Consider the following 18413-nt stretch of genomic DNA (forward strand, 5'->3'; position numbering starts at 1 on the left):
AAATATGATCAAATAATATAAAAAAAATATTTTGATCTCTTACATTTAAGTCAAATTTTAATTTAATTTTTAATATTTTAAATATCTAATTTCTGTTTTAAACAATTTTAAACAATTTATTTCAATTTTAAAAAAAATTCAAGAGAGTTTATTATTATTTAATTATTAAATTTGATATAAATAATTCATATATTTAATAGTCAATGACGTTTAATTTCAGTATGTAAGTAAAATTGATTCATCAACAATCACTAATATAAAAGTTTTTTTTTTTAATTTTGGAGTGTTGATATTTAATTGCTAAGATTTTGAATTTTGTATGAAAAAAAAAATTAAGGAGAAAAAATATTAAAAAAATTTTTTTGTTATATTTCTCTAATACATGAAAGATTTTGGTTATTTTGTTCTATTAATTATTTATATCAAATTTAACATTAAGGCAATATTAAACCTATTTAAAATTTTTTAAAATAAAAATAAAACGTTTAAAACATTAGAAATTAAATTAGAGTTTATCTTAAACATTAAAGATTATTTTAACTATAAAAAATATCACAATCTGTAATTTGTCATATTTTATAATATTCTGAAATTTGGTGATATTTTTTTGAATTGATAAATAATAATGTTAAAAATATAATTATTAATGTTGTTTTTTTCTATTAATTTAAGTTTTTTGGTATAAGTAATTTTATGATATAATATTAAAATTTTAATGTCTAAAAAATATAGAATTCGATCATTAATAAATTTTTAAGATGAGTGGTTTTATAATTGATAAATAGACTAATGTCTCGAAATAGTGAAATTGAAGTTTGATTGAAAATTTATCTTACTTTTTTCATACACATAAATTAATTAATTTTGGAATAAAACCAAGGAATTTTCAACCCGTTTTATTCAATTCAAAAGCTTATGTATTATATGCCACTAGGAAAAAATTAAATTAAATTAAATCTACAACCAGTCTCCCAAAAAAAAAAAATCAAATGTACAACCTACCAATGATTATATGACTAATTTGATACTTTATCATCTTTGTTGCTCTTCCCCAATTTAATGAGGTTTTTTTCTGACGGCAATAAATGTACATCATTATCATATTCTGGATTAGTTTATGGTTCAGAATGTTCACCAGCTTATTTGCTTTGTTTATTATCCACATGTCCTTCATTTCCTCAACCATCATCTTCAATCTTCACCCTCACAGTCTCCAAATAATGCCTTAAGCTGAAAAAATTATGTTACAATATTCTTTTTAAACGAAACAAAAAAAAGCAGAAAAAAAATATTTGATGAAATGGCTGATCTCTTCTCCAGAAGCTTCCAGTGCCTCGTGGTTCCAAGCTGCAATCTTCCCCAAAAATCTTCGGAAAGGCTTCGAATTTCAGCTCCAATTCCACTTCCCAAACGATCTCTCAGAGTTATCCACCATACCCATGTGCTTGCCAATTCCACTTCAACCTCAAGCTCTTCTTCAAACTCTGTTCCTGAAGAAGTTGACATTCTCTCTTCAACTGGTATGGTTGCCGTATCTCTCAAGATATTAACTTTTTCCCTTTTCGTTACATGGGTTTATGTCAATTTTTCGTTTTGTTTACTTGGATTTTTTCCCCTTTGGTTCTTTATTTTTTATTGAGCTTTCTGAATTGTGCATTATACTTGAGCTTATTGTTATTATGGCAGAGTGTTCCGATGGTAGTGTTGTGTTCCAATTTGCCAATGCTAGTGAGGTTAGAAAAAGGATGGCTGAGTTGGAGCAAGAAAAACTAGCCAGGGAAGCTGTTGAGAAAGTTGGTGAAGCTGGTCCAGCTTTGTTGAGTGAAGGTGTTGAAAAATTAAACACTGAGGTTGATCATAATCTAGTGGAGGAAATTGAATCTTCTTCAACTGTAGTAGTTAGTCTTGCTAATCGAAATCTTCAGCTTCCCGTAAATGAAGAGGAGAGTAACGTGCTTTATAATGTCTCTAAGGCAGCTGTGATCAGTGACGAAAATGAAATTGATGGGAATTTGATGTTGGATTCAGGAGAGGATGTTCAGCATGGAATTTCAAGTAAAGATGTTGCTGCTGAGGGTAATGATGTGCCAAGCTTGTCTGAGGAAGATTCTGAAACTGACAATCAGAAAGAAGTAGTTTCTACAGTTACCCCTGAGTCAGATATCATCCCTGGTCTGAATAGTCATGCTTCTGGTGAAGTTGAAGAAGTGAAAGAAGGTGATGTCATGGCTTATTAGGTGTCTTCTTAATCAACATTATCCGTTGAAGTTTTTAATAGTTATTGTTCTCTTTGTCAGGTAGAAGCCTAACATTGAAGTTGCTCCTCTCTCTACAGTTGACAAGGGTCATGGTGTAGATAGAGCAATAAACAGCGCGACTGATGGCATTGCTGCTGATATAAATGAACCTATATCAGTATCCAGTTCTTTAGAGCTAGAGCAAGAACAAGTTGCTGACAACAAAGAAATAACTCACGAAATTGTGGAAGTAGATGAAGCAGCAAACAACCTGACTGGTGACATCGATGTGGATGCCAATTCTAGTGAGTTGATGCCAGTATCCACTTCTTTAGAGCCTGAACAAGTTGCCAATGACAAAGAAACAACTCACCACATTACGGATGTAGATAGAGAAGAAGAGAGCCTTGCTGCTGGTGTTGATACTGTTATCAGTGAATTGATGTCAGTATCCACTTCTTTAGAGCCTGAACAAGTTGTTGATGATGAAGAAACGGCTTACCATGTTGTGGACGTAGATAAAGCAGCAAACAGCCTTGCTGCAGGTGTTCATTCTGATAATGTTGATGTAGATAAAGCAGCAATCAGCCTCACTGCTGATGTTGATTCTGATATTGGTGAATTGATCCCAGTATCTTCGGAATCTGAAAAAGTTCCTGTTGATGAAGAAACAACTAACCATATTGTGGAAGAGCCATTTGATGAAAGTAAAATGGAAAAATCAGTCACGGTTAGTCTTTATCATCTTCTTTCCAAAAGCTAAATTAACATTTGCTTTGGATTTGATTTCTTTTAGTGCATTTAGCTGTCTAATGTTAGTGACCTTAATGGCTGAGAACATCCCCTCATAATTCTATTTTTGATGAGTTAATGTGCTACTGGTTCTAATATGAATATAAGATTTGTGTTTATTTTGTGTCTAGTTACATGACTCGGTTGCAACACTGGATTTGGAAAACAAAGCAGATGTGGAAAGTATGGGAAGAAATGATTATGAAAACCCATCACTTCCTACTGTACCAGAGACACATTATGTTGAGACATCTAGTCATGGGTATGCAAACTATATTCTCCCTTCAGTTTTGTAAATTAATGATGAAACTATCTTTTTGTGGTCTTCAGCATGTGATTAGTGAAATGTGTTCTCTCTGTTGAAAGCTTTCTCCTTTCTTGCTGAAAATGATCATCTCCAAACAACTGATAGTTATTGATTTTTGTCACAAAGCAAGGATTATTTATTTCTGTTATAACTGATATGTGAAAATGATATATTTCTGTTATAACTTGTAACAAATGAAACACAACGATTGTGAATGCTCGACATCTTATCACACGCATAGCCGAAAGTAGAAACCAGTATAGATGTGACTTTCTAGGTTTCATCATCATTTGTTTTGGATACTTGCATGTGAACAGGAGAAAAAGTTCCACAACAGAGTTTTGCTTAATTTCCGGTGCTGCTTGCTTGCCTCATCCCTCTAAGGTACCTTCAAGATTTTAATATCTTGTGTGTGTAATCAGTGGGGAGAAGAATGAAACATGCCAAGTTTACATGTTAAAATAAAATTTTGAGGAAAGTTATACCCAAAAATTAAGGGCTGCCCAAGCATTTGAGCTCCACCAAATGCATTATTTACATAGATCTAGAAATAATATTACCAACAATGTTCCAATCCATTGAGCCTGGTCGCCTATTAATAGGATAAGTTAACCATGTGCATATCATACATGAGATTTTAACTTTTTGTGAAACTTGAATCCTAAATGATGGACGGTAAATAAGCCAACTAATAACAATTTCCAGGCATCAACAGGTCGAGAAGATGCGTATTTTATTTCTCACTCAAATTGGCTAGGTGTGGCTGATGGAGTTAGTGATTGGTCACTTCAAGGTATACCATTCTGTCAGTTGTGACTGTGGACTCACTTGTTGGTTTTAATCTATACTTATGCACCTGAGAAAACTATGCAGGTAGTAATGCTGGACATTATATCAGGGAACTCATGGAAAAGTGCAAAAATATCGTGTCGGATCATGAAAACCTTTCAACAATGAAACCTGCAGAAGTTATCACCAGTGGTGCTGCTGAAACCCAAAAGTCAGGATCATCTGCTATTCTGGTTGCTCATTTTGATGGTCAGGTAAATAAATGATTAACCGAATCGCTAATTAACATAAAGCTCCTGCAGTATATTGTTCAACTATGTGAGTAATTCATAGAAATTTATCTGTAGGCCTTTCATGCAGCCAATGTTGGGAACACTGGATTTATGGTAATAAGAGATGGTTGCGTCTTTAAGAAATCAACTCCCATGTTCCATGAGTTCAGTTTTCCGTTACAAATAGTTACAGGGGAAGATCCATCAGAAATCATTGAGGTATGTAATCTACCTCATATTCATGGTCACCTAATGTGAGATATAGTTTGGTTTTGGAGACTTATAACTCACAATGTGTGTTTCAGGGGTACAAGATCGATGTAAATGATGGTGATGTGATTATAACTGCAAGTAATGGTCTTTTTGACAATCTTTATGATCAAGAAATAGCGTCAGTTGTATCAAAGTCACTACAAGCTAACTTGAAACCTCAGGTTGATTACCTCTGCCTTTCATTTAGGTGAAAATTCATGTGCAGTTGTCTAACATAGTATTTAACTTTGATGATTAAGTAGCTTATGTAAAAGTGTAAGTATGGTTATATAAACTGCAGGAAATAGCAGAATTGTTGGCCATGAGAGCACAGGAAGTTGGAAGATCATCTTTTGCGAGAAGTCCTTTTGGCGATGCGGCGCAGGCAGCAGGGTACGTGGGATACACCGGCGGCAAGCTTGATGATGTAACTGTTATAGTCTCGTCAGTTAAAACTACTCAGATTGATAGATAGAGATAGGTTCCTCTCTCATTACTCATTACTGCTGCTTTATTTATATTTCCTCTGTAAATAAATGCAATCATTTTTGTAAATTTATCTCTATCACCATGCTGGTGACTGGTGAGTCGTGACACCGCATATAAATTTCCTTCTATAACCATGGTCATGACATGATCCTTTTTTATTCATATTAATTTTTTTGTCTGTAACATATCTTCTCTTTTTTTTTTTTTTTTTTTGTGTGTGGGGTGCATTTATTTAAATTTATGCATACACAAAACGGCATATCACTTTGATTTAATTTATTTAATTTATTTGTATACTAAAATCTGTCACCAATATATTTGTGTATAAATATATATGTGATTTAATTTATTTTTAATGTATATTAGTATTTTAATATGTATTTTATATTGGTGGTTAATTATAGTGGCTATCAAGGACTAATTCATCGCGAATTTGAGCTCTATTTAAGGGTGAGTTGATCACTCGACCAATCCAAATTTAAGAACCGATTGATTTTTTTATATTGCTTTTTTTTCCTGTAAAAGGAAGAAACAAAAAATACAAAAAAAATATCCAAAAAATCAATAAATAAGTGAAGACCAAAAAGAATTCTATTTTTCTACCAAAAAATCAATAAATCATTTATTGGAAAGGAAGCTGCATATGAAAGAGAGTCAAGAATAGTTACTTTTTTTCTTCCTTAAATACAGCAAACAGCCACGGATTTTTTTTAATAAATAAAATAAATATAATTTTTACTAGAATATATAATTTAAAAAATATTTACTGATTTAAATTTCTCTTTCTTATCTCGTTTACTACTAGCATGACATGTGTATATCTCGTTTACACTGTAAACTGTAAATGAGATAAGGCCTGTACGCGTTTATAAGTAGAAGTTGTTTACAGTTTTATTCCGAGTCCCAATTTGACGTAGTCAACCTCTTCCTCCCCTCTTTTAAGCCTCTTCTACCCTATTTTCGACTGATACGGTGATGGCGCGCCAGGCGGAAAACGACGGAGACATCAACAGGCTGAATGAGACGTCGCATTACGCCAGGGCGGCCGACTTCAAGGTTAGTTGTGTTCTGTTTGTTTAATCTAAGTATGTGGCCATTGTTAGGGTAGTTCTTAAGTGACAAGAACGTACTTAAATGGTTTAGGGATAGGTCTCTAGGAGGAATTTAGAACTGTATTTGCTTGTGCAAGGTTGTTATGACATAATTATTAGTTTGGAACTCTGTTTTTATTGTGCTAAGTTGTTAGTATTTATAACGTTCTAATTAGGATTTCCTTAGTATGGAATATGTAATTTAGGGACATGTGTAGGCTAGAAACATGGAAGTAAGGACATAAGTAGAAGTAGTTGTAAGTTAGATAGAAATATTTGCTTAACGTCTAATTTGCTGTGTATCATGTTAAGCTGGTCTAATTACTAAACCAAAAAAAAGAGTAAGAATTTAGTAAAACAAAAATTTATGATCATCTCTTTATAAGGCTGAATTTTTTTATTCTTCAGAGGCCTCGCCTTCTACTGCCTCAACGAGTGAGTCATACCCTTCCTCCACCGGATACCATCGTCCTGTATCTGGATGAGGCGGGATTCGACGACACAATGCCCCTCAGGGACTTCACCTTTGACAATTTCCTGATTTCGGCACTCGTGGAGCGATGGCGTCCGGAGACGCACACGTTTCATCTCCCTCTGGGTGAGGTCACTATCACCCTGCAGGACGTGGCGTACCACATAGGCCTACGCGCACACGGTAATCCCGTTTGGGGTGCCTCCGTGACTTCGGTAGATGGTACCACACGGAGACGTGGGCGTTGGTGGAGCAGCTGCTTAGTGCGAGGCCTCCGGTGGCAGCGCAGCAGGCTGCACAGAGGAAGGAGTCATTCACGCTCAAGCTTGTGTGGTTGCGGGATTGTGTCCGCCAGATGCCCCTGACAGACGACCCGGAGACCCTCCGAAAATACGTCAGGTGCTATATTATGTTACTGATAAGATGGTATCTGATAACTGACAAGTCCAACAACCTGGTTCACATACGTTGGCTACCTCTTCTCCGAAACTTCGGGGAGTGTAAGGCACTTTCGTGGGGCTCAGCCGTGCTAGCCTGGACGTACCAGTCACTTTGTTCGGCGGCACAACGGGGCGTCACAGACATCTCCAGTTGCACGATGACCCACCTATCACAATGAGTGACACGCATCTTCAGAACGCCTTCTCTGTTCTTCTCAATGGCGGCCAAGAGTCGTTGGGAGAAGCGATTTTCAGCCGCCAATTGTGACTGCGCCTCCCTGCCCTTTGTGACAAACAACTTCTGCAGTCTTTCGTACGTGATGTACATAATGGTTGAAATCGGCAAGTACTGTGTCCCCTTCAACACTGCATTGATGCACTCTGACAGATTTGTGGTCATATGACTAAACCGCCGCCCACTGTCGCAATATTGTAGCCAAATCTCCTTTCTGAAACGACCCGCACAATCCGCCATAGCCGGGGAGACTCCTCTCAAGGCATCCATGTACCACTCATACCCAGCCTTTCTTGGACTGTAGGCAGCATTTATGAGGTATCTCTTTATCTCGGCTGACTTGAACCGAGTCATGAAATTTACAGTCATGTGTCTCATGCAGTAAGTATGGAAGGCTCTTGCGGGATGCCAACCACTATCATCGGAGCTTAGCGCAGCCTTGATGGCCTGAGATCTGTCGGAGATAACCAGCAAGCCATCTTATGGGGTGATGTGGCGTCTCAGATTAGTAAGGAAGAACGACCGTGACTCGGTGCTCTCGGACTCGACAATGGCAAAAGCAATAGGCAGGATGTTGTTGTTCCCGTCTTGCGCCACCGCAATAAGCAAGACTACCCTATATCTGCCATACAGATGCGTGCCATCTACAGATACAAACGGCTTGCAATGCTTGAAGGCCTCGACACATGACGGAAAAGCCCAAAAAACTTTGTCAAACATACTGCAGTCGCGTACCAGGAGGTGACCGTCGTAGAACGGTTTGACGCGTAGGTCACAAATGGTCCCAGGAAAACAGCTCTGCAGTGCCTAAAGCAGCTTGGGGACCTTGTTGTACGACTCTTCTTAATTCCCGTATATTTGTGCAATTGCATTCTGCTTTGCCATCCACACCTTTCTGTAGGATGGGTTGAAGTGATAGCTTGCCTGGACCGCACTTTGCAAAACCGACATACTCACAGAGGGGTTGGACTGAATCAACAGCAGTATAACCCTACAGATCAGACTGCTGTCTAACTAACGATGGTCTTGAGACATGGTGGGTGCTACACAACTGTGCACTCCACCAACACTCCGAACCTCCTTGAACACAACAAAACAGTATTACATTTCGAATATCTCAAGCCTACTTAATATATCATATAGAAGTACCGAAAAGCACAATTAAAGTTAAATTTACCAGTATCCGAGGTTCTGCCGAAGCGCCACACGGAGGTTCCATTGACACCTATTGTCAGCTTGACGGCACTACACATGGTACTTTAATCGGTCCGATTCGATCACCCGGTACTCCGTACTCTTGCGAAACTGTAGTTCTTCACACCCTGAAACACTGCCTCTCTGTTTCTGAACCTGTGACCAACCCGAAACTCTACCCCACCGTCTAGGTTGTAATCCTCTTCACCCGTGTCAGAAAACGAAGTCCTCTCATACATGCCGTCCAGATCCAGACTGTGATAGTGACTTGGCACTGCCGATAGTGCCGGAATTGGGTGAAGTGGAGGTAGGACATGGCGCACCACAGTCTGGGCAGGTGTCTCCGGAACAAACTCATCCTCATCCACCATCGGATGAATCACTGTCCGCCACGTAGTCATCGTTCGACTCCTCCTCACCCTCCTCTACCTCATCCACTGGAATGGCGACATGAATGGACGGTGGTGTGAAAGGTCGGTCGTCCTGTACATAAGTCGAGTGTACAGAACCACCGCGACCACTATGTCCCACCTCGGCGGAAAGCTCCATTACCTGCTCCACCATGATCCTCCCATGGATCTCAAACATCAGTCGCACATGCTCGTCCCCTTGAAGTCGGAATAGTTGAAACCGGAAGACTCCGTTACCCATGGGTGCCAGCAACCTATACGATACCCTTCCGATCTCCGTCACTTTTGTACCACCGAGCTTGCTCAATATCAAACTCTTCAAATCTGACAACGTATTCACACGCTGAGTGTGAAACAGTATCGGATTTTCACACTCAAATGTCACCTCGTTGTCGTCATTTCTCATACGACAATTGGGATAAACAAACACAACTATGTGTAGCCTGTTACTTACCATTGATGTCTTGTTTTTGTGAGAAAAACGAGACAGAAAAAGGATAGGAAATGTTTGTGGAGAATATCAAGGGTTACACATCCTTTTATAGCTGCTACCTATTTGTTTTTTTCTATCTCGTTTACAGTATACACGAATAATGCTGATGGGTCTTATATCGTTTATATTGTAAACGAAATATATGAAAAATTATCTCATTTACATTGTAAACGCGATAAGAAAAAAAATTTGAATCGATAAATATTTTTAAATTATTTATTTTGATAAAAATCACATTTATTTTATTTATTAAAAAAATCCAAACATCCACAAGGCCCCAACAAAAATTAAAATAAAATATAAATCAATTTACAACAATATAAAGTGGTTATTTTAGTTATTTTATTGAATTTATTGATTTTATTCTAATGACTTTATCTTTTTTAATTTATTTATTTTATGCACTTTCTTTAAGAATAGCGTAATGTAATGTTATGGTGACTCCTATATTCAATTTTTAATATATAAAAATTACGTACTTTTTCAAAAGAAAAAAACTATAAAAAACTGAATATCAAACAAAATATTTCAATTTAAAAATCTAATTTCGATGGATTTACAAATTTTTTCGCTCAATCGTTATTTTATCTCTATATCTTTTCTATGTTATCTTTTTTTAATAAATTGTTCTTTTATAAATTTTAAATTTTAAATTTATTTACACCAAAATATAAATTAGAAATCTAAAGTCTTTTACTGCACAATAAAATAAAATGAAGTTTAACAAACTTATGCTATTCATAATTTTTGAATAATAATATAAAAGAAAAGTCTATGAGCCAGCAACTTTATCAAGTTCTGACTAATATATAATCAGTAAAAGAAAAATGAATAATCCCACATCATTGAATAAAATCTCACACCATTAAAAACATTATTGATGACTACTTAATGAGTACAAATCACAAAAATTATTGACCTTCTAGCACTCCTCTAATATAAAAGTCATTAAATTTGTGAGAACGTTCATATTTTAAAAATGTTATCTCATATTAATTTTATCGAATAATATGTATATCTAAGAGATTCTATTTAAAAAAAAAAAAAAAACTTAAAAAGAGAGAAAAAAATCTAATTGGTTTTAATAAGCTCTACTGTGTTGAGCAGCGCATTAGTTTTTTTTTTTTTTTTTAAATGGTAAATAAAGATTTGATAGAAAGGCACAAAAACTCCGTAATGATAAATTGATAATATAACTTATTTTCCTAAAAAATAACATTTGATTTTGAAAATAATTAAGATGAGTATGAAATTTGAAATCTGAATCTATCAAATTCAAATTAGTGGCTAACAACGCTGGCATGATGACACGTATTCCATGTATGGTGGCAGAACCCTTTAAATACGAGACCTTCTCTCTCTTTTTCACAGTCATCACTCTCTACCACCAATGGCAGCCAAGCTTTCACTTTCGTTCATCATTCTGTGTGTTGTTGGTGCCGTCATGTGTGACGGCGCTCGTTCACCGTCACCTTCCGTGGACTGTTCGAATTTGGTGCTAACAATGGCGGATTGTTTGTCATTCGTCACGAATGGGAGTACCACAACGAAGCCAGAAGGAACATGCTGCTCTGGATTGAAGACTGTACTCAAAACTGCACCAGACTGTCTCTGTGAAGCTTTCAAAAGTAGCGTTCAGTTTGGTGTCGTCTTGAATGTCACCAAGGCCTTAGCTCTTCCTTCTGCTTGCGGTCTCTCTGCTTCTTCTGCCACTGACTACTGTGGATGTAAATTCTCGACTCGTAATTATTTATTTATTATTAATATTAATATTTAGATTAATTATGATAATTAACGCGGTTATGGTGTTTTTGTTTTGCAGTGAGTGGAGCGCCTGCTGCTTCTCCTGGAGGTTTCTCTTTTGCCTCGTTTTGTTATTATGTGACACGTTATATTTTGTCATGTTTCTGCAACTTTCTCATATCAATCTTAATAGTAATACTTTATCTTATGTCATGTATAAAATCTTTCTTCTTTTGTTGTTGCTAGCTGTTAATCATAATTCATATAGAGATATATTCCTTTAGTGCAATACAGATAGACATTATTAATTATTGTCTACCTAACACAATTTAAAGAAGAATTATCAATAATTTACTCCGTCTTTTATGGGATTTTGTAGTCTATCTTTATCTTTTTTTTTTAATTTTGATTAATATGATATGAGTGATTGTTTAGAATGTTACTTTTGATCCTTTAGATGTTTGTAATTTGAATGAGTTTTATTTATTCCGTAGGTGGAAGGGTTTCTCCAGGTAGTTCTCCAAGTTCAGCGTCTGGTAGTGAAACAACAGCACCTAGTTGGAATAATAATGGTCCAATAAATGAGGTATCTCCAAGATCAGCACCATCATCGCCATCTAAAGGGAAGAGCTCAGCATCAACCATGTTCCCTATTTCACCTGCATCACTCTTTCTTCCCTTATTATTGCTACCTCTCTTCTCTCTGTTTTGAATCATTCATTATTTCATCTTATAGATTTAGTCTAATTAGTTAGTTAGTTAGTTACTTGAAAAGGACTATATGATGTACATGTTTTCTGGTTGATTTATGAGTTTTTATATACCATTATATTGGATCTCATCTATGCTTGCCTATTTTTGTTTGAAAATAATGTTTTTGGCATGTGTGGGCCTCTGGGTTAATTCACCATGGACATAGAATCAGCCTATTTAACTTTTTAGGATAAAACCAATTGTTTATTGGGCTTATCTGTGATCTCTTCTACTGGACCACTTGCATGGGGGCCCAAAAGGAGAAGATACTAGCATATAGTTCCAAATCATTTGTTCAAAAAAATAAAATAATTTCTCCCATCTACTTTCTAATTGATTAGAAATGATCGATTATCTAGATTCTAGATGCATATTCTCCCATTGGCTAAGCTAGTTGATTCTCCATTGAAGGAGAAGAGTTAGAAAATGGAGTATCACAGAGACATGATCGATGTTTGGCGCAATGGCATTACAACTTGGGGCCGAAACATATAGTTATTCCAAATCACAATTATCCAAAAATTAAAGGGTCCTTTGACAGTTTGACTAGTTGCTCCATTTTGTCTTTACTACTGTTCATTCTTAATTGACAAATATATGCCGCTAATTTTATTCCTTTAATTTATTTCACTTATTATTAATTTTCTTTTTAAGGTATAGTAGTAAAGCCATCCTGTGTGATCAAGTGTAACACTTTAATTAAACTCAACTTGGCGAACATAATGTCGGCTATGGCATTATTATATTAATTTTGCTCATATCACATAATTTTTCTCATTGGTTATAGTCTTATAGATATCTACATACCTCTCCAAATTTAGCACAAAGTTTACAATAAAAGAAGTTAACTAATATTACCTATTTAAAAGTTGGTTCCTATATTTCTTTTCAACTGCTCTGCTTGTACATCATGGGCTGCAAATGTTTATTTTATTTATATCTTTATTTTTTTTATGTTTATGGAGACATGAGCTAAAATCCCAAAGGTGGCAAATAGTTTCCAATGGTTATTAGGAGCATAAATATATATCTCGATAATCCTGGCAATTCTATACACATTATTATCCAGCTGGATTTGTCTAAAATTAAAGGTTGGCTCTAAGGTTTACTGTGTGTCCTTTCTACAACATACAAGAACATGTTCTTAGGGAACCATGTCAACAATATGCATCTGAATATTTTTATAGTACATCATTATAAAATGAATATCATCATGACTTGTTACTATTAGCAGATTAGTGTTTGTCATTGATTTTTGTCCATGATAAAATACTGAAGAATGATACTATCACTAACTCCAAAATGTTATGCATGGTTTTTATGGTCAATAATTAAACTATATGTAGATCTTGTGGCCTCTAGGTTACTATATATATTATGTAATTTCACCAACCAAAGGGTCCAGGTTGTATATATATTATATATATGTATAAGGACTTGGGAAGAAACGTAACGCTTACTTAGGGTCAGTATACAGGGTAGGTCTTTGCAAGTTGCAAGAATAATGTTTTCTAATATATAAGTTGTTTGTTAGTCATTACACTTACCATGTGGGCTGTGCCATCTAGATGCATCTTCGAAATACCCTCTAGAAACGTTGAAAAAAAGTTACAAAAGTTAACCATGCTTTTGACGGGAAGAGAAATTCTTACACCATCTGACGATAACATGATATCACTAAAAGTTAAACACTATTTATTTTTTATCATTAATTAACTATTAATATTTAAAAATATGAGTTAAAATATATTGGTAGATTACTAAATTAAAAAAAATAAATTAATAGCTAAAAATAATAAATTCTAATTACAGAGGTGGCAACGGAACAGGATGGGGTGGGGATGGAGAATGCCTTCTTACGGAGATGGAAAATGCCTTCCTACTCTCTATTCTTGCCTCTGCTCCTCATCTCTATCGTGGGAGAATATTGCCCCATTTTCATTCTCTGCAAAGTCCTATTTCTTGTGGAGCCTCATTCCGCATCTTTCTAATAATTTTGATTGATCGTTAATTTCTATAGAAGTAGAGCTACAAATATCCATCTATAGGATGAGGTAAGAGACACAGCAGCAGAGAGGAGAATGACCACGACAGTAAAATTGTGGAGAGGAGAGCAATGCACTCTCAAATAGGAGAAAGAACGTTGTGAACAGAGAGAACAACACGGTAAAGGTTGACGGCGCAGTGAGGGACGACAACACGATGAGGAATGATAGTGCAATGAGAAGGACGAGTAGTAAGAAAGTAGCTGCAGAGAAGTTGGATAGAGTATGAACGACGTTAAAAATCTCTAAATTGAAGAAGGGTTATGCAAATGAGAATTAAAAATTTAGAATTTTTCTCTATATATGTAACATGTAAAATAACTAAAAAATATATATGAAAAATTAACTATTAATAACAATGAAGTAAATTTTTAAATTTTGAGAATTAGTGGAGACGGAGCGGAGCTCTCTGCTCAGGTCCCGCACCTGCCTTGGAAGAACCCCCGGATCCCCAACCATGCGAGACAAATCTCCCCTCTCCCGCATTTGGAGAGTTTTATACTTTGAGGAATGCTAGGAGATCAGCAACTTTTGTGATTTGTAGCCATCAAATAGCTATCAATGATGGTCTTAATAGTGTGAGATTTCATCCGATTGTTCATTTTTTTTTACTGGTTACATGCTGGTCAGAATTTAACAAAGTTGTTGGCTCCCTAGACTTTTCCTTATACTTTTATCATCCCTAATTCTAATAGCCTTTTAATATTCTCAAAACAAAAAACATAAAATAATTTTGATAATATATATAAATTTATATCTCTAAATAAATAAATATATAATAAATAATTATTGTAATTAAATTAAAAATTATTGTTAGCATAAAAATCACTGATGGTATCATCAATCATATATGAAATTTATGTTTGAGCCCATAAGCATGAACGATGGCTAGTGATTACTCTCTGGTTTCTTTTTCTGTAGGTTCTAGATGCAATTAGAGTTGCCATTCCATGTTTGCATATATTCCAATAGATATATAAAATTATTGAATTCATTATTCGAGAAGAATATAATTGTCACACCACAATCACACGGTTGATAATACAATGACTTGAAGACGTTGACTAGAAATACTACTGGCTCTAGATGCATGCCGGCTGATGACGACGCATTATATAGATGATACTTTTTCGTTTCTTTACGTAATTCAGTAATGAATGTGATTCTAGATGCAATTAGAGAAACTAATTCATTCTTAGCCTTGTGAGAGCAGGTGTGCTATTCCAAATTCCAATCGACAATTGATTTTTCCAGAAGAATTGTCACATCGCAACCAAAAATGGTACAATTATGACTACTTAATTACTTCTTTCTTGGGTAAGGATAACACGTGCAAATACAATGACTAAAGAGGCTAGCTTGCAAAGAATCACGTCACACAAATTAAATCTCTATTTTTTCTCTTAAAATTTGCAAATTTTTAAAAAATATTTTTAATATTTAATTTTGTTCAATTTTATTTTTAATTTGTATCAAAATTATTTTCAAACATTAACTTGATTTAAAATATTAAAGATAAAATTAAAAATATTAAGAATAACTTTGATATAAATAAAAATATTAAAAATAAAATCAAATAAATTAAAAATGTTAAAAATAAAATCAATTAAAATTAAATATTAAAAACATCTTTTTAAAAAAATCATAAATATTAAAAATAAAAATTATATTTTATCCATATTTATCATAATAGAATAAGGTATATGCCATGTGATGAGCAAATAAAATGTCTTTTCTCCAATTCCTTAATTATTTGAAGCTGCAATCAATTTCGGTTGGTTAATTTATAATCAATTTGATTATAAAAATATTATTTATACATTAAAATTAGTCATTAAAATCAGTCATTAATATATTTGTATATAAATATATGTGTAATTTAATTTAATTTTAATATATATATATATATATATATATTTTATATTAATGACTAATTTTAGTGTACACGTAGCATATATAGTCAATTTGATTAAGTGTTAGGGTTTAAATTCGTTCTTGTATATACAGTAATTTATTGATTAATGACAAATCTTTAAATAAAACTCATATGATAGATTAATTTTTGTTTTATCATACTGAAAATAGGAAAATCTAAAAAAAATAAAATATATTTTTTATCTTTGAAATTTGATAAAAATTTTAAAATTATTTTTAAATTTTATTTTATTTTAATTTTATTCTAAAAATTATTTATTTGTATTAAATATATTCTTGAGTCCTGATAACTAAAAATATGTTTGGTTTGTATTTTTATTTTCTATTTTTATTTTTAATATTTTTTATTTTTTTAATTTTATGAAAAAAAATAAAAATAAGAAGTAAAAATATAAAATAAAATTTTATTATTTTTATTTTTTTTTATAAAATCCAAAAAATATAAAAAATAATAACAACAAAACACAAACTAACCGTAAATTTTCAAAATATTTAAAATTAATTAAATAATAATGCATGACGATTATATTTAATTTATTTATATTAAAAATTATTTTTATAAAATTATTGTTAAATTAATTTTAAATTTTTAAAAAAATTAATCATCAAAAATATATTTAATACAAATAAAATTTTTTTTAAATAAAATTAAAATAAAATAAAACTTAAAAAAATTACTTGAAGCCACATTAACTACTACTGTAGTCGATGCATGCCGGCTGACAACACAGTAAAGTACATACATAACATAGGGGGTGTCAGTAGTCAAAGAGGGCTGCCATGGCCATTTGTCTTCAATTCCACAAATTCCCCATCCACCTCAATCTCAATCAATATATTGTGTCTGAAAAGAATAATAGAATCCACCAATCAAGAGATATAAAAATCGTCATGTCATAACTCATAAGTAAATATCCGCTACACACACCATGACACCAACATATATATGGCGTGGCTCATACTTTATAATCGGCTCTTAGCTTAGCCTTATGCCAATTGGGAAACATGACAAAATAAACATCTAGATTCTAACCAGTAACCACAAACAAACCGTGTAGCCTTTGAAGTTTGAACACTTCAATAAATTAATATATTTGTTTTAGGGAAAAGCTCAGTATACAAGCGATTAGGGCTTGTAACTATTACAAGTTCATTAACGCCTAATCCACTAAAATGCGTTGCAACTCCTACGTCACTTACACGCGCTATACAAAGATTTCGCGTTTGTATAACTACCAAATTTAAAAGATTTGTTTTCTTCTTTGTTTTTCTTCTTTCCAAATTTCATCGTTCTTCTTCTCGCGCGTCTTCTCCTGGTTTTTCGATCGTTCTTTTCTTCTCCTTTCTCATTGGTTTGTTCTTCGTCATTGACGTTAGTTCTTCTCTCTGTAACTCCAGCTTCGTTTTCTTTTTGATTTTCTGGTTTCTGAAATCAAAGTTTGAACTCGTTTTGAAGATAATAGATGATTCAACCTCAGATTGTCAGCTAAATCAGGACGAAGTGGAGCACAAATAGGAAGGAAAACGAGATTAAGAATCAATTGATTACATGTAGCAAAGAGAAAAAATGAAACCCTCATAGCAAAGACTCATTTGATAGGAATTGGAATGATTTTCTGCTAAATTTTGGTCTTGTGGACAACAAGTGGCTTTCAGGTAGTGTTGGGTTAAAATCTACAGCAGAGGTGTAAATTTAATTTTTTATCGGGTGTATTTATAGTCTGTGTTTGGGTGTATTATGCAGATCTCTATGCAGACCGTCATATATGGGTTCCAATCTATTTGGAATTCTGGATCACCACTTCATATTATAGTACCTGTAAATCAGACATTTTGAATACACCAGAGAGAGTTTAATTAATTTTGGTCTTGTGGACAACAAGTGGCTTTCAGGTAGTGTTGGGTTAAAATCTGCAGTAGAGGTGTAAATTTAATTTTTTATCGGGTGTATTTATAGTCTGTGTTTGGGTGTATTATGCAGATCTCTATGCAGACCGTCATATATGGGTTCCAATCTATCTGGATCACCACTTCATATTATAGTACCTATAAATCAGACATTTTGAATACACCAGAGAGAGTTTAATTAATTTTGGTCTTGTGGACAACAAGTGGCTTTCTGGTAGTGTTGGGTTAAAATCTGCAGCAGAGGTGTAAATTTAATTTTTTATCGGGTGTATTTATAGTCTGTGTTTGGGTGTATTATGCAGATCTCTATGCAGACCGTCATATATGGGTTCCAATCTATTTGGATCACCACTTCATATTATAGTACCTGTAAATCAGACATTTTGAATACACCAGAGAGAGTTTAATTAATTTTGGTCTTGTGGACAACAAGTGGCTTTCAGGTAGTGTTGGGTTAAAATCTGCAGTAGAGGTGTAAATTTAATTTTTTATCGGGTGTATTTATAGTCTGTGTTTGGGTGTATTATGCAAATCTCTATGCAGACCGTCATATATG

General features: G+C 33.9%; 2 protein-coding genes across 3 annotated transcripts; both read left to right on the top strand.

Annotated features, from left to right (window-relative positions):
* Nucleotides 1–991: 991 nt before the first annotated feature.
* On the top strand, nucleotides 992–5321 carry LOC112783527 (uncharacterized). Of its 2 annotated transcripts, none has more exons than XM_025826510.3 (10): nucleotides 992–1520; nucleotides 1687–2217; nucleotides 2336–2967; nucleotides 3161–3291; nucleotides 3654–3720; nucleotides 4042–4129; nucleotides 4210–4379; nucleotides 4473–4616; nucleotides 4703–4857; nucleotides 4951–5321. In XM_025826510.3, exons 1-10 carry the CDS (start codon nucleotides 1301–1303, stop codon nucleotides 4955–4957), a joined length of 2145 nt encoding a protein of 714 aa, XP_025682295.1. In that variant the 5' UTR covers nucleotides 992–1300; the 3' UTR covers nucleotides 4958–5321. The 2 variants fall into 2 exon arrangements, with proteins under 2 accessions (XP_025682295.1, XP_025682294.1); XM_025826509.3 differs by having other exon boundaries at nucleotides 4703–4831.
* Nucleotides 5322–5926: 605 nt separating this feature from the next.
* LOC112786711 (non-specific lipid transfer protein-like 1) lies at nucleotides 5927–12057 on the top strand. The gene is made up of 3 exons (XM_025830081.3): nucleotides 5927–11200; nucleotides 11296–11325; nucleotides 11711–12057. Exons 1-3 carry the CDS (start codon nucleotides 10864–10866, stop codon nucleotides 11926–11928), a joined length of 585 nt encoding a protein of 194 aa, XP_025685866.1. The 5' UTR covers nucleotides 5927–10863; the 3' UTR covers nucleotides 11929–12057.
* Nucleotides 12058–18413: the final 6356 nt, after the last annotated feature.

Source organism: Arachis hypogaea, chromosome 20 (assembly GCF_003086295.3).
Source record: "Arachis hypogaea cultivar Tifrunner chromosome 20, arahy.Tifrunner.gnm2.J5K5, whole genome shotgun sequence".
Taxonomy (NCBI): domain Eukaryota; kingdom Viridiplantae; phylum Streptophyta; class Magnoliopsida; order Fabales; family Fabaceae; genus Arachis; species Arachis hypogaea.

Coding starts and splice junctions, on each gene's coding strand:
- LOC112786711 (XM_025830081.3), top strand. CDS start 10,864: ATGGCAGCCAAGCTTTCACTTTCGTTCATCATTCTGTGTGTTGTTGGT. Junction 11,201..11,295: donor TGCCACTGACTACTGTGGAT/GTAAATTCTCGA, acceptor TTTGTTTTGCAG/TGAGTGGAGCGCCTGCTGCT. Junction 11,326..11,710: donor GCCTGCTGCTTCTCCTGGAG/GTTTCTCTTTTG, acceptor TTTATTCCGTAG/GTGGAAGGGTTTCTCCAGGT.
- LOC112783527 (XM_025826509.3), top strand. CDS start 1,301: ATGGCTGATCTCTTCTCCAGAAGCTTCCAGTGCCTCGTGGTTCCAAGC. Junction 2,218..2,335: donor AGTTGAAGAAGTGAAAGAAG/GTGATGTCATGG, acceptor CTCTCTCTACAG/TTGACAAGGGTCATGGTGTA. Junction 4,832..4,950: donor AAGCTAACTTGAAACCTCAG/GTTGATTACCTC, acceptor TATAAACTGCAG/GAAATAGCAGAATTGTTGGC.